This window comes from Saimiri boliviensis, chromosome 5, assembly GCF_048565385.1.
Source record: "Saimiri boliviensis isolate mSaiBol1 chromosome 5, mSaiBol1.pri, whole genome shotgun sequence".
Taxonomy (NCBI): Eukaryota; Metazoa; Chordata; class Mammalia; order Primates; family Cebidae; genus Saimiri; species Saimiri boliviensis.
The window spans coordinates 129,767,837-129,791,138 of NC_133453.1; the positions used below are offsets into that span (position 1 = coordinate 129,767,837).

Genomic DNA, 23,302 nt, shown 5'->3' on the forward strand with positions numbered 1-23,302 from the left:
AGGTGGAGGTTGCGGTGAGCCGAGATCGCGCCATTGCACTCCAGCCTGGGTAACAAGAGCGAAACTCTGTCTCAAAAAAAAAAAAAAAAAAAAAAGAATGTCATGAATAATGGCAATGACATACGAAGTCCACAGCCCATCAGTGACTTCTGACAGATACTTGGGTAAGTTAAAAAAAAAATCACAACAGCCAGGCGTGGTGGCTTATGCCTGTAATCCATGCACTTTGGAGGCCAAGGCAGGCAGATGACCTGAGGTCGGGAGTGCAAGACCAGCCTGACCAACATGGTGAAACCCCATCTTGAAGAAAAAACAAACATGTATTTCATAAATCTAATTAGTACACTGATATGTAGATTGTGCTTTGTTTTGTAATTTAGAAAGTTGTAGGAAAATATTTTAAGTCAAACACACAAAAGGAACCATTTTCAGAGGTAGAAACTGTGTTCCATTTATTCCTAAATCCCATTTGTTCTGTACATGGGTCCTTCCAGGGTTTCTATTCTGCTCTTACAGAGAGGGAACCCACTGGCCAACACATAGCCTCTCCCCGAGGATCTGGAGACCCCAGCCCTGAGGATATCTGAGCATAGACAGGAACTAGTGGCCTTGTTAGAGGAAGGTGATACAGAGGTAAGGTCTCCAACTAGTAGACTTTTTTTTTTTTTTTTTAGCAGAATCTGTCACCAGGCTGGAGTGTGGTGGTGGGATCTCGGCTCACCGCAACCTCCCCTCCCAGGTTCAAGCCATTTCTCCTGCCTCAGCCTCCTGAGTAGCTGGGATTACAGGCACACGCCACCATGCCCAGCTAATTTTTGTATTTTTAGTAGAGACGGGGTTTCATCTTGTTGGTCACGACAGTCTATAGCTCTCCTGACCTCATGATCCACCACTCATGGCCTCCCAAAGTGCTAGGATTACAGGCATAAGCCACTGTGCCCAGCCTAGGAGACTTCTTAATGCCATGGTTCTTAGTTACTGCTCTGGACACATACACATACAGAAAAGGCTTTATGTACTTCATTATCTGGGCTCACAGAGCCTAGACCCAGTCTCACGTTTTTAGGATACAGTCTGAGCTGAGGCTGTATGCAAGCCCTGTTTGGCATTTAGAGCAATTCTGCTACACAAATTCTGTTCAGCTTGAATTGTAAAATTGCTGGTTTTGTAGACCAAAAACAGCAATCTTGTATGGTTCAACCCAATAAGTTGAGCAGTAAGTTATGGTTAAAAAGCCAACCTTTAGTGTTGAATTTTTCTCCTTTCCCTCCTCCAAAGGATCTAATAGGAATATAGAATGCTTTCCTCTCAAGTGACGCCAAGTCAATCCTAAAAGGAATTTGGGGCAATGTAGACATGTTCTGAGCCCCAATCCTCTCACAGGGAGAACAATGGAAGACCTTTATAATGTTATTTAGTAAATCCTTGTCTAGCTGCCAGGTGCTCAGAAGAAACAGCCCACAGCTGACTCAGTCATCACTAACATCATCAGTGCAGTAGGGCAGCCGCCTCTGTCCTTGAGGGAGGGTCTCAGAGACAAGAATCTCACTCTATTGTCAAACTGTGAAAATTGAGGCACAGAATCACAGTAGAGACACCCTGAGACAGTGACATAGTCAAATTCAGAAGTCGTCTCTGAAGTCTCTGGAAACTGACTTCCATCTCAACAGCATGAACAAGAAAGCCCTAAGTGCTATTTCATAAGCCAAGTGAGTGTTTAGTGAGAGAAACGAAGTCTGTCAGACTAGAAGCTTAATTCTCTCTTATGTGGGTGATTTGGTAGAGAATCAAGGGCAAGACAAACCCTTTCTTGGGATGGATTCCCTAGTGTTTTCAGCCTCAATGCTTTAAAAACATTTCTCCTATATTTAGGGAACATTTAGAGTCTCTCCCACGTGGGTTCTCTGATGTGCAATAAAATGTGAACTACTGTTGAACTGCCTCCCCCATTCACTACATTCATAGGGTGGTTTTTTTTTTTTTTTTTTTTTTTTTTTTGAGACAGTCTCGCTCTGTCACCAGGCTATAGTGGAGCGGCGCGATTTCGGCTCACAACCTCTGACTCCCTGGTTCAAGGGATTCTCCTGCCTCAGCTCCCAAGTAGCTGGGATTACAGGTACCCACACCCAGCTAATTTTTGTATTTTTAGTAAAGATGGCATTTCACCATGTTGGCCAGGATAGTCTTGATCTCCTGACCTCGTGATCTGCCCACCTCAGCCTCCCAAAGTGCTGGGATTACAAGTGTGAGCCACAGTGTCTGGCCAGGGATTTTCTCCTGTGTAATTCATTGGTGTACAATGAAACTTGAGCTCTAATTAAAGCTTTTCCCACACTGCCTGCATTTATAGGGTCTCCCTCCACAGTGAATTTGCTGGTGGCTAATGAGGTTTGAGCAGTCACTGAAACCTTTCCCACATTCCACTCACAGGGTTTCTCTCCTGTGTGGATTCTTTGATGGCTGGCGAGGGTGGAGCTCTTAATGAACTTTCTCCCACACTCTGGGCACTGAAAGGGTTTCTCACCAGTGTGTTCACTAGAGTGCGCTGAGGCACGAACTACCGATGAAACTTTCCACACCCACTACACTTACAAGGTTTCTCTCCAATATGGATTCTCTGGTGCATAATGAGCCTTGAGCTCTGGGTGAAGCTCTTCCACAGCACACTCCACATTTGTAGGGCTTCTCTCCCATATGGATTACTCCTTTGAGAGTATAGGACAGTGTACTTACCTATTTTCATAACAATTATAATGGTGGTCATAATGAAAACTAACATTTGCCAAGTGCTAGTACTGTGTGAGGATCTTCATAACAGCCCAGGGAGGTAGAAACCATCACAATGTCTGGACATAAAGGGTGTTTAAAGAGGTTGCCCAAGAAGAACAAGCCTTTTAAGTGGCAGACTGTTGTATATAATCTACGCAGGGTTGACCTCTATGGGACGCTAACTCCTACATTTCTCTCCTCTGTTCCTATAATGTAACTAAAGGCAGGAAGGGAGACTCCCTGGCTGCAGAGCAGAGCAACAACTCAGGGTGGTCTTTGTGAGCCATCCTGGACTACTGGTTCAGTCGAGGGTTGAGTCAAGCAATATCTGAGGACAGGATATAAACAGTATTCCCTTAAAGTTGTCACCAATTATTCCCCTGATGAGTCCATTCCAGACCCAAATTAGTCACAGCAGAGCCAGGACAATAATCACGTCTCCGGATTCTTAGCCTGAATGCTCCCACAGGACTGCATCGCTCCCACTGCTCTGAGGGCCACTGTGGGAGAGTGCTGCCATTGGGAGTCCACCGCAAGGCCTGGACACCAAGGCTCCAGGGTTCCTCTTGAGACCCCGCCACTATTTTATTACCATCCCACCACATCTTCTAGTGCTGTGCTTTGGTTCCCTTGGGAATCCCTTCGATCCCCAAGAAGGCCTCCTGCCACCTCTAAGGCATCAAAGGTGTTCACAAGCGCCCAGGGACTCATCAGGCCATCCACCTCATCATGGAAGGCACAGGTGCCTGGTGTGGAGGTGCTCCTGGCTTTGCAGTAGTTGGTCTGGAGGTTTTTAAACCTGTATCAACACTGCTCTAGGGTCCATAGGAAGCCACGCTCTTGCAGCTGCTCAGCCACAAGCCGGTACACTTGGCAGTTTCAAGAGCAGGTGCAGAGTATGGATCCAGGACTCTCCGAGAATGCCCAGAGAAATCTTGGTTTCCTTCAATCCCCAGTACACTCCTGCCACCTTCTCACCCCCCAGGCCCTGCCACTGCAACTCAGCCCAGGTCTTGGCTTTTCTCCAGATGAGCACCTGGCCACACTCCACTCCCACCCCAGCCACTGAGCAGCCTCACACACTCCCCTATTCTCCAAACTGAAGATCCCAGCTCTGTGGGTTTTCCTCCTGCTCTACGTGGTGAGCCTATGCATTGGAAAATCTGTTTGCAGGCAGACAAAATGGAGAGTAATGGTTTGGTAAACCTAATCCCAACCATTTTAAGTGCCAGGGAGAGGAGACAGTAATTTTTTTTTTTAATTCTGGGGGATTCTTGGGAAAGCTCAGTGAAAACAACAATTAGGAAAAAAAAATCCAGGTCCAAATGCATAACTACATATCCATGATCATCATCTTAAATAAAAGTCAGACATGAGGAGAGATCCGATGTGGCAGAATAGGAATAGCTCTGGATTGCAGCACCCAGCGAGAAAACAGAGGGTGAGTGGTCACTGCATTTCCAAACGAATTTTTACTGCCCACAGACCAGGAGATTCCTGGGCGGAAAAGCACCACGAGTCTCCAGCACGGCTGTTTCAGCCAGCACAGCAGGTCTCCACACAAAAACTCACACAAATCCAGGCGCCTTTTCAACTGGCAACTGGAACACCTGGGAGACAGTCACCCATTCAACTGAAAAAAAGGGGACTGAAACAGGGAGCCAGGTGATCTGGCTTGGCCAGACCCATCCTCACAAAGACCAGCAATCAGAAACACTCCGGATTGAGAGTTTCACTGCAAGCACAGCTGAACCCAGGATGGTACAGCTCTGTGGAGAAAGGGCATCTGCCACTACCAAGGCAGCCCGCCACTACCGAGGCAGTTCTAACCATACCCCTATAAACAAAACTGCAACGAAATTCACACAGCAGCTGGGCAGAACCCACAGCAGCTCAGCAACACCTCGGCTGGCAGACTGTGACTAGGCTACCTTTTCACTGGGCAGGGCATCCCTGAAAAATGGCAACAGCACGACAGAAACTTATAAATAAAGCCCTCCCTTCCCGGGACAGAGCACCCGGGGAAAAATGGGCAGTTATGAGTTCTGCTGCAGCAGACTTAAACGTACCTGCCCAGCAGCTCTTAACGGAACAACGGAGCTCACAGCTCAACATCTGGCATCCTATAAAGGACAGACTGTCTCCTCAAGCAGCTCCCCAACCCCTGTATATCCAAAGAGTCACCTCATAAAGGAGAGCTCAGACTGACATCTGGCAGGTATCCTTCTGGGACAAAGATAGCAGCAGAAGAAACTAGCAACCCTTGCTGTTCTGCAGCTGCTACAGGTGATCCCCAGGCAAGCAGGTCTGGAGTGGGCCTCCAGCAGTCCTACAGCAGAGGGGCCTGACTGTCAGAAGGAAAACTAAGAAACAGAAAAATAACTTCATCATCAACAAACAGGACGTCCATTCAGAGACCCCAACTGAAAGTCACCAACTACAAAGACCACAGGTAAATAAATCCACAAAGATGGAAAGAAACCAGCGCAAAAAGCATGAAAACACCCAAAACCAGAACATCTCTCCTCCTACAAGGGATCACAACTCCTCACCAGCAAGGGAACAAGGCTGGATGGAGAATTAGTGTGATGAATTCACAGAAACAGGCTTCAGAAGGTGGGTAGTAAGAAACTTCTAGGAGCTAAAAGAACATGTTCTAATCCAATGCAAAGAAACTAAGAACCTTGAAAAAAGGTTTGACAAAATGCTAACGAGAATTAACAGCTTAGAGAGGAATATAAATAAATTGCAAGAGCTGAAAAACACAACATGAGAACTTTGTGAAGCGTACGCAAGTTTCAGTAGCCAAATTGACCAAGCAGAAGAAAGTATATCAGAGATTGAAGATCAACTCGGTGAAATAAAACAAAAAGGCAAGATCAGAGAAAAAAGAGTAAAAAGAAATGAACAAAGCCTCAAAGAAATACAGGACTATGTGAAAAGACCTAATCTACGTTTGATAGATGTACCGGAATGTGACGGAGAGAATGAATCCAAGCTGGAAAACACTCTTCAGGATATTATCCAGGAAAACTTCCCCAACCTAGCAAGCCAGGCCAATATTCAAGTCCAGGAAATACAGAGAACACCACAAAAATATTCCTCAAGAAGAGCAACCCCAAGGCACATAATCATCAGATTCACCAAGGTTGAAATGAAGGAGAAAATGCTAAGGGCAGCCAGAGAGAAAGGTGGTTGGGTTACCCACAAAGGGAAGCCCATCAGACTCACAGCGTATCTCTCAGCAGAAACTCTACAAGCCAGAATAGAGTGGGGACCAATACTCAACATCATTAAAGAAAAGAACTTTCAACCTAGAATTTCATATCCAGCCAAACTAAGTTTCATAAGTGAAGGAGAAATAAAATCCTTTATGAACAAGCGAGTACTCAGAGATTTCATCACCACCAGGCCTACTTTAAAAGAGCTCCTGAAAGAAGCACTAAACATAGAAAGGAACAACCAGTACCAGCCACCCCAAAAACATACCAAACGGTAAAGAGCATTGACACAATGAAGAAACTGCATCACCTAACAGGCAAAACAACCAGCTAGCATCAAAATGACAGGATCAAATTCACACCTAACAATATTAACCCTAAATGCAAATGGGCTAAATGCCCCAATCAAAAGACATAGACCAGCAAATTGGATAAAAAGTCAAAACCCATTGGTGTGCTGTATCCAGGAAAGACATCTCACATGCAAAGATACACATAGGCTCAAAATAAAGGGATGGAGGAAGATGTACCAAGGAAATGGAGAGAAAAAAAAAAAAAAGCAGGAGTTGCAATCCTACCTAGTCTCTGATAAAATAGACTTTAAACCAACAAAGATCAAAAGAGACAAAGAAGGACATTACATAATGGTAAAGGGATCAATGCAACAAGAAGAGCTAACGATCCTAAATACATATGTGCCGAATACAGGAGCACCCAGATACATAAAACAACTTCTTAATAACCTACAAAGAGACTCAGACTCCTACACAATAATAGTGGGAGACTTTAACACTCCACTGTCAATATTAGACAGATCAACAAGACAGAAAATTAACAAGGATATCCATGACTTGAACTCAGACCTGGAACAAGCAAACCTAATAGACATTTACACAACTCTCCACCCCAAATCCACAGAAAATACATTCTTCTCAGCACCACACCAACTCTAAAATTGACCACATAATTGGAAGTAAATCGCTTCTCAGCAAATGCAAAGGAACGGAAATCATAACAGTCTCTCAGACCACAGTGCAATCAAGTTAGAACTCAGAATTCAGAAACTAACTCAGAACCGCACAGCTTCGTGGAAACTGAACAACTGGCTCTTGAATGTTAACTGGATAAACAATAAAATGAAGGCAGAAATAAAGATGTTCAGGCCGGGCGCAGTGGCTCACGCCTGTAATCTCAGCACTCTGGGAGGCTGAGGCGGGTGGATCACGAGGTCAAGAGATCGAGACCACCCTGGTCAACATGGTGAAACCCCATCTCTACTAAAAATACAAAAAATTAGCTGGGCATGGTGGCACGTGCCTGTAGTCCCAGCTACTTGGGAGGCTGAGGCAGGAGAATTGCGTGAACCCAGGAAGCAGAGGTTGCAGTGAGCTGAGATCGCGCCATTGCACTCCAGCCTGGGTAACAAGAGTGAAACTCCATCTCAAAAAAGAAAAAAAAAGAAAAAAAAGAAAAGAAAAGAAAGAAAGATGTTCTTCAAAACCAACAAGAAGGAAGACACAACATACCAGAATCTCTAGGACACATTTAAAGCAGTGTCTACAGGAAAATTTATAGCAATAAATGCCCACATGAGAAGCAAGGAAAGATCGAAAATTGACACCCTATCATCAAAATTGAAAGAGCTAGAGGAGCAAGATCAAAAAAACTCAAAATCTAGCAGAAGACAAGAAATAACTAAGATTAGAGTAAAACTGAAGGAGATAGACACACAAAAAACCCTTCAAAAAAATCAATAAATCCAGGAGCTGGTTTTTCGAAAAGATCAACAAAATAGACCACTAGCCAGATTAATAAAGAGGGAATAATCAAATAGATGCAATAAAAAATGATAAAGGGGATATCACCACAGATTCCACAGAAATACAAACCACCATCAGAGATTACTACAACCAATCTATGCACATAAACCAGTAAACCTGGAATAAATGGATAAATTCCTGGACACTTGCCTCCTCCCAAGCCTAAACCAGGAAGAAGTCAAAAACCTGAATATATCAATAATAAGGGCTGAAGTCGAAGCAGCAATTAATAGCCTACCAACCAAAAAAAGCCCAGGTCCAGGTGGGTTCACAGCCAAATTCTACCAAACATACAAAGAGGAGCTGGTACTATTCCTTATGAAACTATTCCAAACAATCCAAAAAGAGGGAATCCTTCCCAAATCATTTTATGAGACCAACGTCATCGTAATACCAAAAGGCGGCAGAGACTCAAGAAAAGAAAACTTCAGGCCAATATCCATGATGAACATAGATGCAAAAATCTTCAATAAAATACTGGCAAACCGTTGCAACAGCACATCAAAAAGCTTATCCAACACGATCAAGTAGGCTTCATCTCCAGGATGCAAGGCTGATTCAACATACACAAGTCTATAAACATAATTCACCACATAAACAGAACCAAAGACAAAAACCACATGATTATCTCAATAGATGCAGAGAAGGCCTTCAACAAAATTCAACAGCCTTTATGCTAAAAACTCTCAATAAACTAGGTATTGACAGAACATATCTCAAAATAATAAAAGCTATTTACAACAAATCCACAGCCAATATCACACTGAATGGGCAAAAACTGGAAGCATTCCCTTTGAAAACTGGCACTAGACAAGGATGCCCTCTCTCACCACTCTTATTCAATCTAGTATTGAAAGTTCTAGCCAGAGCAATCAGGCAAGAAAAAGAAATAAAGGGTATTCAAATAGGACAGGAGGAAGTCCAAATGTCTCTATTTGCAAACATGATTGTATATTTAGAAGACCCCTTCATCTCAGTCCAAAATCTCCTGAAACTGATAAGCAACTTCAGCAAAGTCTCAAGATACAAAATTAATGTGCAAAAATCACAAGCATTCCTATACACCAATAACAGACTTAAAGAGAGCCACATCAAGAACAAACTGCCATTCACAATTGCTACAAAGAGAATAAAATACCTAGGCATACAACTAACCAAGAATGTAAAGGACCTCTTCAAGGAGAACTACAAACCACTGCTCAACAAAATAAGAGAGGATACAAACAGATGGAGAAACATTCCATGCTCATGGTTAGGAAGAATCAACTTGTGAAAATGGCCATACTGCCCAAAGCAATTTATAGATTCAACACTATCCCCATCAAGCTACCAATGACCTTCTTTACAGAACTGGAAAAAACCACCTTAAACTTCATATAGAACCAAATGAGAGCCTGCATAAGTCAATTTTAAGCAAAAAGAACAAAGCTGGAGGCATTATGCTACCTGACTTCAAACTATACTATAAGCCTACAGTAATCAAAACAGCATTGTACTGGTACCAAAACAGAGATATAGTCCAATGGAACACAACAGAGGCCTCAGAGACAACGCCACACATCTACAACCATCAGATCTTTGACAAACCTGACAAAAACAAGCAATGGGGAAAGGATTCCCTGTTTAATAAATGGTGTTGGGAAAACTGGCTAGCCATGTGCAGAAAGCAGAAACTGGACCCCTTCCTGACACCTTACACTAAAATTAACTTCAGATGGATTAAAGACTTAAACATCAGACCTAACACTATAAAACCTCTAAGAAAATCTAGGCAAAACCATTCAGGACATAGGCATAGGCAAGGACTTCATGACTAAAACACCAAAAGCACTGGCAACAAAAGCCAAAATAGACAAATGGGATCTAATTCAACTCCAGAGCTTCTGCACAGCAAAAGAAACAATCATTAAAGTGAATGGGCAACCAACAGAATAGGAAAAAATTTTTGCAGTCTACCCATCTGACAAAGGGCTGATATCCAGAATCTACAAAGAACTAAAACAGATTTACAAGAAAAAAACAAGCCCATTCAAAAGTGGGTGACGGATGTGAACAGACACTTTACAAAAGACAACATATAGGAGGCCAACAAACATATGAAAAAATGCTCATCATCACTGGTCATTTGAGAAATGCAAATCAAAACTACATTGAGATACCATCTTACGTCAGTTAAAATGGCGATCATTAAAAAATCTGGAGACAACAGATGCTGGAGAGGATGTGGAGAAATAGGAACACTTTTACACTGTTGGTGGGGGTGTCAATTAGTTCAACCATTGTGGAAGACAGTGTGGTGATTCCTCAAAGACCTAGAAATAGAAATTCCATTTGACCCAGCAATCCCATTACTGGGTATATATACAAAGGATTATAAATTGTTCTATTATAAGGACACATGCACACGAATGTTCATTGCAGCACTGTTTACAATAGCAGAGACTTGGAACCAACCCAAAGGCCCATTGATGATAGACCGGAAATGTAGCACATATACACCATGGAATGCTATGCAGCCATAAAAAATGATGAGTTCGTGTCCTTTGTAGGGACATGGATGAACCTGGAAACCATCATTCTCAGCAAACTGACACAAGAACAGAAAATCAAACACCGCATGTTCTCACTCATAGGTGGGTGTTGAACAATGAGAACACATGGACACAGGGAAGGGAGTATCACACACTGAGGTCTGTTGGGGGGAGCTAGGGGAGGGACAGTAGGGGGTGGGGAGCTGGGGAGGGATAACATGAGGAGAAATGCCAGATAGAGGTGATGGGGAGGAAGGCAGAAAAGCACATTGCCATGTATGTACCTATGCAACAATCCTACATGTTCTTCACATGCACCCCAAAACCTAAAACGCAATTTTATATAATATATATATATATAAAATCAGACACATACCTAAAATAACCATCTCCTTTAAATGAGCTTTCCTTTCTGGGTCAAGAAACTCATCCTTGGTGAAACTGACTATGGTACTAGATTTCTTTCTTTTGAGCAAGATTTAAGGTAGAAATAGATTTGAAACATTCAACCCAGGGGGAAAGGGTGGGAGCGGGGGAGGGGGGGTGAGGGATAAAAGACTACACACTGGGCCAAGCACAGTGGCTAATGCCTGTAATCCCAGCACTTTGGGAGGCCAAGGCAGACAGATTACTTGACGTCAGGAGTTCAAGACCAGCCTGGCCAACATAGTGAAACCCTGTCTCTAATAAAAAAAAAAAATAGAAAAATTAGCTGGGCATGGTGGCACATGCCTGTAATGCCAGCTACTCAGGAGGCTAAGGCAGGAGAATCACTTGAATCTGGGAGGCAGAGGTTGCAGTGAGCCGAGATCACACCACTGCACTCCAGGCTGGGAAACAGAGTGAGATGCAGTCTCAAAAAAGAAAAAAAAAAAAAAAGTGACACATTGGATAGAGACTTGAGGGATAAAAAAGACTACCCTTGGGTGATGGGTGTGCCAAAATCTCAGAAATCACCACTAAAGAACTTTTCCATGCAACCAGATACTACTTGTTCCCCAAAAACTATTGAAATAAAAGTTTAAAAACATAAGGACAGACAGGGAAAAAGAGAGAAAAAATTCAACCTGAAAAAGGTCTGGAGTAGTGAATACTACAGAAACTCCGTAGCTAACTTTGACTATGAGAAAAAAAAAAAAATGGTATTCTTACCCAGCATGACCTCATTTTCAGAATTCTGCCAAGTTATTTCTAGGTGGTTCTTTTGTCCAGGATCTGGCTCCCTCTGTGCCTCCTAGGACACATATACAGCCAAATCGCCAAGTGTTGCTAGCTCCTGAGGAAACATAACACCCTTCTCAGAACACATGGCCTTGGAACAAAATGCCTAATGCCCAAGTTGGGGCAAGTGACAGAACAGACTTAGAAGAAATGAAACAGTGATGATTTTGGCTTTAAATGCAATAAAAGGGGCAGGAGGAGAGAGAAAAGAAACAAGCTGATTTATGCACTGGGCCCGAAGCTTCTCAGACTTGCCCAGGGTCACACAGCGAGTCCAGGGTATGTCTGGGATTTCAACTCAGGGCTGTTGGACTCTGTGAAGCTTTTGGTTTTGTTTTTTTATGTTCACTACACAATACTGCATGCCATGTGAGCAAGATCCCAATATGGAATGAAGTAACCGGTATCTTTAATGCAAACAAGCAGATCAGCAGAGTCTGATGATTTCAGGGTCAAAGAAAAGAGTAATTTTAATGCAATCCCTCATTATCACAGCCATGGCACTGGCCTTATATGGGTAAGAATTTCATCATTGCAGGCTGATGAAATTTTGGGAGGCTAAATTGTAAAGTTTCTAGGCCTCCCTGCCGGGTAAAATTCTTTTGAAATTTCTGAGTGGCAGAAGAGTTGGTTGCAGAATCCCCATTCAAGCAGTAAAGGGTGACCTGAGAGGAGGGAGAGCTAGGGGAGGGATAGCATTACGAGACGTATCATGTAGATTACAGGTTGATGGGGGCAGCAAACCACCATAGCACGTGTATACCTATGTAACAAACCCGCACGTTCTGCACATGTATCCCAGAACTTAAAGTATAATAAAAAATATATATATATATATACACACAAAATATTTGAAAAAAAGAAATATAATAAGTAAAAACAAATGACTTAATAGTTTTCCCAAAAGGAGAAACTTGAGCTGTGCCTCAAGAATTACATGTCTATTTAAAAAAAAAAAGAGGGGGGCCAGGCATAGTGGCTCATGCCTGTAATCCCAGCACTTTGGGAGGGCAAGGCAGGAGGATCACAAGGTTGGAAGTTCAAGACCAGACTGACCAACATGGTGAAACCCCGTCTCTAAAAAAGAAAAAAAAAAATTATATAAAAAATTAAATTAGAAAAAGGTGATCTGAATAAGAGAAAAAGCGGACTCACCTGGGAGCTGCTCACTATCTGCTGGCCACCCTGCTCTTCTCTGCAGGAATTCCAAGAGCCCGAGGATCAGGCAGGGCTGGGGGAAGAAAAAGGAGGCATTAGAGTGCATGGCACTCAGCTCTGCTTGGGGACTAGCCCAAGTGGGTCCAGACACAGAACAGCCTTTCCTCCTCCCCTTACTATCTGCTTTGTCCTATCAAAGGAAGGTTGGTGAAAAACCAAAACGAAACATTTCAAAGATGAAAGTTTTAGGTTTTCCCCTCCATATCCCTCTAGGTACTGACTATCAGGGTTTTCTGATTGTTTTTCAGGTTTGGGGTTTTTTTTTTTTTTTTTTTTTTGAGACAGGGCCTTGCTCTGCCACCCAGGCTAGATTGTAGTGGCATGATCTCAGCTTACTACAGCCTCAACCTCCTGGGCTCAGGTGGATCCTCCTATCTTAGCCTTCTGAGTAGCTCCAACTACAGGTGGCTGCCACCATGCCAAGCTAATTTTTTGTGTATTTTTAGTAGAGACGGAGTTTCACCATGTTGCCCAGGCTCCTCTCAAACTCCTGGGCTCAAGTGATCCACCCACCTCAGCTTCCAAAGTACTAGAATCACAGACGTGAGCTACTGCACCTGGCCTTGTTTTCCCAGTTTTGACAACACACCGGAGTCATCTGAATTGGTCTGGGGACGCTTAGCTGTTCTAAGGATTACTGAACCTTAGTTTTACCCTACTAGCGCCCTTCCCACCAGCCAGACCTAAAATCTGTCTCCAACTGTAATCTATTGGGATCAGTAATCTCGGACTCACATAAGGAAAGGTGTCACAGGCTCCCCTATGTTGTTTTACAAAACATGCCAACAGAGGTCCTTCTCCCCTTGGAGGTACCCATTTAGGATCTCAGATTCATGCGGTCAGCCTCAGCTCAACATGCCAATCTTCCAAGTAGAAGGGAGCTGTGCCTCCTACCCCACTTCAGAGAGCACTTCTACGCCCTCCTCACACAAGTGTACTTCCTTCCTCCCCTCACTGCTACTTCTTACCGCTCTTGTGGACAGGCTGGAGTTCTACTTTGGGGCTGTGGTTCAACCGTTCCTCTGGTTCTGGCTCTGAGTTTTTCGCCATTGCCTAGAACAAACACATAGATACTGTCTGTGCTTTCTTTGGATGGATATTAAGAGATCTCAGTACTGACCCTGCGGGTTCCTTCCCCTTTGAGAGCACATCCTGTCCCTATTTAAGGACTGGAAGTGGTCAAAAATTCTGCAGGGACTAAAAACTTAAACATCCCAAAACATAAAATAGCAGAGGAAGAAGCCAATCTTATACAAAAGCCTGCAACAGCAGTTCAGAGGGTGGACATGTGAAGACTTTATGGAAAAAAGGCCATGGACCACTGCATCTTGGCCACCCAGCTCTCCTGGGGCGGCTCCTACCCGCCTTGCTAACCCTTAGGCAAAAAAGCATAGGGTAACTCAGGTGTTTTACAATAAGCTCAATAATGTCGACAAAGACCATTGAAAGCAGCTTGCCGCTGGCTGCTGCAGAATGAGATCTCCAAAAAGAGATCCCTGTCACACATGCTCCTCCTTGATCAGAGTGAAGCTCAAGCCATTTTAAGCAATTTTCTTATTTAATGGCAGGGACCGACACTGAGAGCAGCCAATGTTGTACATTCTCTCAAGAGTCAGCCTGGGCCGGCCATGGTGGTTGGCCTGGTGCGATGGCTCACACCTGTGATCCCAGCACTTTGGAAGGCCGAGGCAGGTGGATCACTTGAGGTTGGGAGTTCGAGACCAGCCTGACCAACATGGAGAAACCTCGTCTCTACTAAAAATACAAAATTAGCCAGGCCTTGTGGCGCATACCTGTAATCCCAGCTACTCCAAAGGCTGAGGCAGGAAAATCTCTTGAACCTGGGAGGCGCAGGTTGTAGTGAGCTCAGATTGTGGCATTGCATTGTAGCCTGGGCAACAAGAACGAAACTCAGTCTCAAAAAAAAAAAAAAAAAAAAAGAGTCAGCCAGAACCGGGAAGGAAAGTTGCAGCTACCACAACCATGAAATAAGCAAACTCCAGTTTAACACAGAGCGTGGAGTACTACACATCACCCACACTGCTGGCAACCCAAGGCAGCTCTGTCTCTCATATTCCTTTTTTTTTTTTTTTTTTTTGAGACGGAGTTTCACTCTTGTTAACCAGGCTGGAGTGCAATGGCGCGATCTCGGCTCACCGCAACCTCCGCCTCCTGGGTTCAGGCAATTCTCCTGCCTCAACCTCCTGAGTAGCTGGGATTACAGGCATGCACCACCATGCCCAGCTAATGTTTTCTATTTTCAGTAGAGACGGGGTTTCACCATGTTGACCAGGATGGTCTCGATCTCTTGACCTCGTAATCCACCCGCCTCGGCCTCCCAAAGTGCTGGGATTACAGGCTTGAGCCACCGCAGTCTGCATATTCCTCTATTTTAACTGTTCAGAACTAAGTTTTTAGATCTCACCTGCAGCCCCTGCCTTCCAGGTTCTTTCTGCAAGTCTTCCACCAGGGCCACTGCCTCCTCTCCACTCTCAGGATGCTGCTGTCTCACCCAGATCTGGATCTCCCAGGGAAGGACAGTCAGTGGAGAAGATCAGTCAGGAACTGTTCTAGGACCAGCAACTCCAGGATCTGCTCTTTTGGACACTTCTCTGGCCTTAGCCACTGACAACAGAGCTTCTGGAGCTGGAGGAGGGCCTCTCCAGGTCCTGATGCTTCATGGTAATGCAAATGCCAAAAGCTCTGACAGGATGTCTCTGGTCCAGTCATTCCCTTGAAGGGAAATTTCCTGCTCCCAGTGAGAATCTCCCAGTTTCACTATTTGGAGATCTTGTACTGAAGGAGTCTGGATTTGTTGGTCCACAGCTACAGCCATTGTTCAGGTCAGAGAAGAACCTTGCAACTGCACTCTGAAGCTCAAGCCTCTTCTATCACCTCACTGGGAAGCCATCTTCAGTTAGGAGTCACTAAGTGGAAACTTCTCTTGAAATTCTAGAGTCAGAGACACACAATAAAAAGTGAACGCTAGGAAAAATCTCAAGTGTTAGCCCCGCAGGCTTAAGGAGAAGAGAGCCTTCCTGTCCCTGCCCCGCTGCATGCCCTGGTGCCTGTGGAGGCACTGGTGGGGTGGCAGTTCCATAAGCTTGGTAAGAGGAGTCAAGGGCTAATGATCTGGTTGAAAACTAGAGGAGCTTGAAGCTGTGTTTACCTAACAATTAATTAAAGCTGAGAAAACGCCAATTATCCAGTGAAGAATGTGGATGAGTTGGAGATTACACATGCGACAATAAATTGCCTGCCCTCCCAAGCCACTGGTCTTCAGAACTACAGGGTGTTGCATAGTAACTGTCTGGTACAAGTCAGACGTCACACAAATAGCAGCACCTTGAAGAGCAGCATCAGGGTGGAGCCAGCTCTAAATTTCAAAGATTAAAATACTCCAACAGCTCAACTGCCCTCGCCTCTGGCTGGATTCTCAGCCTCGGGCGCACCGTTCAGGATTTCTCAGCTCTGGCATCCTAATTCTAGCCCAGACAGGGACATTTATCCTGGTTAAGCTTGCAAGCTTTAAGAGAAAGGATAATAGGAGCCGGGCACGGTGGCTGAAGCCTATAATCCCAGCACTTTGGGAGGCAAAGGCAGCTAGATGATCTGAGGTCGGGACTTCAAGACCAGCCTGAGAAACCAGGTCTCTTACTAAACATGAAAAAAAAAAAAAAAAAAGTTAGCCAGGCGTGGCGGCGGGCGCCTGTAATCCCAGCTACTCGGGAGGCTGAGGCAGGAGAATCGCTTGAACCCGGGAGACGGAAGTTGCGGTGAGCCGAGATCCCGCCATTGCACTCCAGCCTGGGTAACGAGGGCGAAATTCCGTATCAAAAAAAAAAAAAAAAAAAAAGAGAAAGAATAATAAAAACGGACTCTTAGGGAATAGTAGAGTTGTCGAGTTAAGAGACTCTGGCTTGACATCTCTTAAGAGCTGAGGCAATCACGGCTTAGAGACCTCAAGGGACCTGCCCAAGGTCACACAGCTGGTTTGTGGCAGGAAAATGAACAGTGGCTCGGCCCTTCAACTGCAGACTGGGTGACTTACACTAGAAGGCTACTCTGCTCCGCGGGCGACCTTCTCTGGAAACTGCATGGGGCAGCGGGGGCCTTGCGGCCGGCCAGGGGAGCCTCAGTGGCTACAGGGTCGGGGTCGTCCTTCCAGGCCCAGGGAGCATCGGGCAGCAGGGCCCCACCATCACGAGGATCGTATCCTGGCTCCGAATCATACCGCGGGGACTCGGGGCCAGGGGCCGAGACGTCCGGACCCCGGCTCGCAGCCCAGGCCCAAGGTGAGAACTGCTCCCGCCCGCCGAAGCCCTGAGAATACGGCCGGCCCGGCCCCACGACAACCTGTCCGCAGCCACGCAACGTTTCCACACGACACTAAAAGCCTGAGCCCAAGCCTGGGTATTCGGTCTGCACCTGAGCACCGGAAGCGGAAAGCTGAGCCCCAAAAAAACTCCGTATTGGCTGGAACTACTTCCCAGGGGTCGCCATCCGAAGACAGACAGCAGCGTTAGCCAATAAAATATGAGGATGTCTCAGGGGCCTATTGGCTTCCGACGAATCATTGTTAACAGGTGGGACTTGCAGGCAAGCTGTAGAGGTCGGGCCCTATCCAGCTTGTCTGCAAGTCCCACGTGTCATCAACGAGAACCGCAGCCAGAGCTCGCGCAACTGTGAGGAGTATGGGTCCTGCTCCCCAGGGGAGGTGGAGACCTCTCACCCTGCGTGGCCCTGGTGGCACTGAGCGAGAGGCTCTTTATAGTTTTTTGTTTTGTTATTTGATTTTATTATTTTATTTTTTTTGAAACGGAGCCTCGCTCTGTCGCCCAGGCTGGAGTGCAATGGTGCGATCTCGGCTCACCGCAACCTCCGCCTCCTGGGTTCAAGCAATTCTCCTGCCTCAACCTCCCAAGTAGCTGGGATTACAGGCGCGTGCCACCATGCCTGGCTAATTTTTGTAATTTTGGTAGAGCCGGGGTTTCACCATCGTAGCCAGGCTGGTCTCGAACTCCTGACCTCGAGATCCACCCGCCTCGGCCTCCCAAAGTGCTGGGATTACAGGTGTGAGCCACCATGCTAGGCCTTTGTTTTGTTTTTAATAGAAACGAGGTATAACTATGTTGCTCAGAGTGGTCTCAAACTCCTGGGCTCAAGCTATCCTCCTGCCTCGGCCTCCCAAAGTGCTGGGATTACAGGTGTGAGCCACCATGCTAGGCCTTTGTTTTGTTTTTAATAGAAACGAGGTATAACTATGTTGCTCAGAGTGGTCTCAAACTCCTGGGCTCAAGCTGTCCTCCTGCCTGGGCCTCCCAAAGTGCTGAGATTACAGGCGTGAGCTGCAACGCTGGTTTATAAAATATTTTCACTTAGGGCCAAGGGCAGCTGTTTAACCCTGTTAGTCCCTATTTACCCCTACTATACAGATGACGAAATCGAGATAGCATGGGGCTGAGGTCTCTGCTCCTATGAAGATGGGACTCCAATTAAAGTTTTCTGCCACTTAAGGCGCTTTTCTCTGCCATGGTTGCTAGCTGTAGTGATGCTCTACCACTGTGTTCCTCCCCTCACCTACCACACACACAATTCCTCATTTCCTACGTGCACAGTCCTGGGTCATTTAAGATTAATACCGTTGACTTTCATTCAACAGCTGTGGAGCAATTTGGGCCAAGCACCAGGCGGCAGGTGTGCTGTGGTGGAAGAAAAAAAAGTGAAACACTCCTTCCTCTTAAGGAATGCAATCCAGCAGAGGGTGCATTTTCTAAAATGCTGTCACGGAGTTATGTGCAACCCAGATTAACTCCAATGCAGTGCTATTAATAAATGCTTCCATAAATGCTATGTGCTAAGTGGAGGTGTGTTCAAAGGAAATGACTTGATAGAAATACCAGGGACTAAAAAAAAAAAAAAAAAGAAATACCAGGGACTGACCCGGCGTGGTGGCTCACACCTGTAATACCAGCACTGGGAGGCCAAGGCGGGTGGGCCACTTAAAGTCAGGAGTTCGAGACCAGCCTGGCCAACATGGTGAAACCCCGACTCTACTAAAAATACAAAAAAATTAGCCTGGCATGGTGTCGTGCACCTGTGATCCCAGCTACTCAGGAGGGTGAGGGAAGAGAATCGATCGAACTGGGGAGGCAGAGAGTGAGCCGAAACCACACCACTGGTTTGGGAGCAGCCTGGCCAATACAGCGAAACCCCGTCTTAAAAAAAAAAAAAAAAAAAAAAAGCAAAATAAAAAATACCACGAAAGGGCTGGGAGAGCCCAGGACGGTGCAGCCTCGGGGAAAAGACCTACTTCACACATTTTTTTTTTCATGGGTGTCAATTGCTAAGTGGGTTTTAATGCATTTTTTCTGGTTTGGTTCTGATAAGGAATCCTGGAACCCTGCATTGTAGGTTTCACTTCCTGTTTAACAGATGAAAGGTCCAAATTTAATAAAGGTGGGAGAAGCTGTGATTGCCCCCACACAGTAGGAGCAGCCTGTGGTTAGGTGAGGGAAGGACAGGATGACAGGAAGGGCTTTCCAGAGAATCAGTTGCAAAGCTGGGCCATGGAAATTGGTTTTATCCCTCTTAACTTAGTGTCGACAAAAAGTCTTAGCGCAGACAAACCCACTGAGTTTAATTTGGGAGAACAAGTTATGGAGACGACTCTAGAATTCGCTTTCAAACTAGAAACCAAATGGGGTGCCTGAAAGGCGGTCATTCCCCTTGTCTTTAGAAAAAGGGAATCGAGGCCGGGCACAGCAGCTCATGCCTGTGATCCAGCACTTTGTCTGTAATCCCAGCACTTTAGGTGGCCTAGGCAGGCAGATTATGAGGTCAGGAGTTCAAGACCAGCCTGGCCAATATGGTGAAACCCCGTCTCTACTAAAAACACAAAAATTAGCTGAGCATAGTGGCACACGCCTGTAGTCCCCAGCTACTCGGCAGGCTGAGGCAGAAGAATCGCCTGAACCCGGGAGGCAGAGGCAGCAGTGAGCCGAGATCGCACCACTCGACTCCAGCCTGGGTGACAGAGTGAGACTCTATTGAAAGAAAAAAGAAAGGAAGGAAGGAAGGAGGGAAGGAAGGAAGGAAGGAAAGAAAGAAGAGAGAAAGAAAAGCCAGGCACAGTGGCTCAGGCCTGTAATCCCAACACTTTGGGAGGCTGAGGCGGGCAGATCACCTGAGGTTAGGATTTTGAGACCAGCCTGGCCAAGATGGTGAAATTCTGTCTCTACTAAAAATACAAAAAAAAAAAAAAAAAAAAGCCAGGCGTGGTGGCACACATCTGTAATTCCAGCTACTTGGGAGGCTGAGGCAGGAGAATTGCTTGAATCCAGGAGGCAGAGGTTGCAGTGAGCTGAGATTGCACCACTGCACTCCAGCCTGGATGACAGAGCGAGACTACATCTCAAAAAAAAAAAAAAAAAAAAAAAAAAGGAACCTGGAATCATTAGCAAGCAATGTCTGGGTTAAGATAAGGGGTTGTGGAAACCAAGGTTTTATCTCGCAGATGAAGCCTCCAGGTAGCAGGCTTCAGAGCTCTTATCAGATCAAAAATAGTTGCCAGACTCTTAGTTATTTATCTCCTGGATCAGGGAGAAGAATTAGAAAGGAATGGTGATTCTCTACAGAATGTACATCTTCCCCACAGGGACAGCTTTGCAGAGGCATTTAAAAATATGTCAAGGAAATCTACCTTGTTTTTTTGTTTTGTTTTGTTATGTGATGGAGTCTTGCTCTGTTGCCCAGGCTGGAGTACAGTGGTGTGAACTGAGTTCACTGCAACCTCTGCCTCCCAAGTTCAAGCAATTCTCCTGCCTCAGCCTCCATAGTAGCTGGGGTTACAGGTGCACACCAGCACACCCAGCTAATTTTTATTTTTTTGAGACGGAGTCTCGCACTGTCGCCCAGACTGTGGTGCAGTGGCGCAGTCTCAGCTCACTGCAATCTCCACCTCCCAGGTTCAAGCAATTCTCCTGCCTCAGTTTCCCGGGTAGCTGGGACTACAGGTGTGCATCACCATGCCCAGCTAATTTTTTGTATTTTTAGTAGAGACGGGGTTTCACTATGTTGGCCAGGATGGTCTCGATCTCCTGACCTCGTGATCCACCCGCCTCAGCCTCCCAAAGTGCTGAGATTACAGGTGTGAGCCACCATGCCTGCCAGTTAAGAATATATAATTTGGAGTAAAATACTTCTCTTTCAGGGCCTGCTATCTGTCATGTGATGCTATACTAGAGTCCGCCTGGAATTTGGTGTCTTACTGCTACAGAGAATCCGCTTTGTCAGTCTTAAGATCTGTTTTAATGTGAATGGTGGCCAGCTGTGCCTGAGTTCCAGCAGGGTGGGAGGTATAATGAGGCATGTCCAGCTTCTCTTCCCTCCATGGCCTGAACTAGTTTTTTGGGTTAACTTTGGAATGCCCTTGGCCAATGGGAGGGTCCATCAATCGGTTGGGGGGCTATGAATTTTATTTTTGGTTTAGATTAGGAACAAGAATTCTGAGAAGGCTAACATGGAAACTCAGGCCAGCACTCTTGGCCTGCACACACATCTATCTTTCTTTTCTTTTTCTTTTCTTTTTTCTTTCTTTCTTTTTTTTTTTTTTGAGACAGAGTCTCATTCTGCTGCCCTGGCTAGAGTTCAGTGGCACCATCTCGGCTCACCGCGACCTCCACCTCCTGGATTCAAGCAATTCTCCTGCCTCAGCCTCCTAAGTAGCTGGGATTACAGCCACCCACCACCACACCTGGCTAATTTTTGTATTTTTAGTAGAGACGAGGTTTCACCATGTTGGCCGGGCTGGTCTTGAACTCCCGACCTCATGTGATCCACCCGCCTCAGCCTCCTAAAGTGCTGGGATTACAGGCGTGAGCCACCGCGCCCAGCCACATCTACCTTTCAAACCCATCCCCTGGACCAGTCTAGAAATTCCAGCACTACAAATTCCAGAGCTATGTCAGGGCCTAGCGACGTAGAGTAAATGCCCAACCCAGGAGAGGGCCTTGGGTTCCCACCTTCCAGTCTCCAGGGCAGCTCTGCTCTTAACATGTTTGACATCACCTGTGAGCTATGAGGGACCCAGGCAAAGTATTCCATTGGCATGAGATCTTCTTGTGGGGGGAAGCAGCAAAGGAGAAAGGACTTACGGAGTGCCTACATAAATTGGTTATGAGTAACATATAAACCAGGAACAACAAACTGCGGAAGGCCGCAGGAGGCCTCTGAAGAGGAAGACCTCTCTATGCCTCATGTTCCGGTGCAGGGTGCCCTCGGCTGTGTTACCGTAAACATTGTACTCAAGGACCTAGAACCCCTTTGTAGCACTATGATGTAGCCAGACTTGTAGGCTCCTCATAAGGCCCCGTCCCACCAGCTGCACCTAGATAATAGGCCAAAGATAAGCGCATGTTCTTGTTTTGTGAAACTCCTGAAACCACCACTGTTACTGGGCTTTAGAATGGCACACCAGTTCCGGCTCACAGGCCCTTCCTCTCTACCAGGTTCTGAAACCTTCTGCTTTGAAAATCTCACCACGCACACAATTCTACTTCCATTTCCACTACGGCTGTTGTATCAAGGGATATTGTTATCAAGAGGGTGAAGAAAGAAAAAAGACAAAAGTGAGCCTTTTGTCCAAAGATCTGAAAGAGCTTAACAGGGCCAGGGAGCAGGGAGGCTAGAACAGCGCTCCATTTGACAATCTCCAAGGCCATTTGTGAGAGGCTATGGGTACAGCAAGCCCAGGACATGGGGTCCCTGCTAAACTTTCTGGTTGTGAGACAAGACTCCCTTCAGGGATAAAGGGCCCGGAAGGACGATCACAAGTCACATGCAAGGAATGACCAATCACAGTTGTGGATTGTCCTGATACTAGCTAGAGAAAAGACTAAATATTGTAGCTTTTTTGTTTTTAAGGTGGAGTCTTTGCTCTATCACCTGCGTTGGAGTGCAGTGGCACCATCTCAGGTCACTGCAACCTCCACCTCCTAGTTCAAGCAATCCTCCTTACTCAGCCTCCTGAGTAGCTGGGACTACAGGTACATGCCACCACGCCCAGCTAATGTTTTTTGTATTTTTATTGGGGATGGGATTTCCCCATGTTGGTCAGGCTGCTCTTGACCTCAAGTGATCCACCCACGTTGACCTCCCAAACTTCTGGGATTAAAGGAGTTAGCCCACCGTGCCTGGCCACTAATATATCCTTTTTTTAATCCTAATGTTTTGTTCTTTTATTAATTTGTTCCTATTAGGTATTTCTCATGGCTTTAACAATGGACTCCCGGAGTCATGGTTAAGCAACAGGTATGGGGCAGGTAACTGACCAAACCTCTCCTGAGTCTCCACTTTCTCACCTGTAGTGTGAGGATATTTAACTACCTCCTAGAGCTGTCAGGATTAAATGAGATGGCACATAAAGAGCTTAGCACAGTGCCTGGCACGTGGTAACTGCTCTGTCCATTTTGTCACTGTAAGCCCTTCTGGTTTATGGTAAAGTAAATAATGCAACCCAAAG

At 45.7% G+C, this 23,302-nt stretch overlaps 1 protein-coding gene across 1 annotated transcript in view; it reads right to left on the reverse strand.

Annotated features, from left to right (window-relative positions):
• Nucleotides 1–17,526, reverse strand: part of LOC101051325 (putative SCAN domain-containing protein SCAND2P) — a 24,716-nt gene extending 7,190 nt beyond the window's left edge. The window contains 7 exon segments of the mRNA XM_074399967.1: nt 11,494–11,617; nt 12,718–12,793; nt 13,749–13,833; nt 15,206–15,307; nt 15,310–15,508; nt 15,510–15,732; nt 16,832–17,526. Coding sequence (XP_074256068.1) covers nt 12,732–12,793; nt 13,749–13,833; nt 15,206–15,307; nt 15,310–15,508; nt 15,510–15,616 — 555 coding nt within the window. The 5' untranslated portion in view covers nt 15,617–15,732; nt 16,832–17,526 and the 3' untranslated portion in view covers nt 11,494–11,617; nt 12,718–12,731.
• Between the last annotated feature and the right edge of the window lie 5,776 nt (nt 17,527–23,302).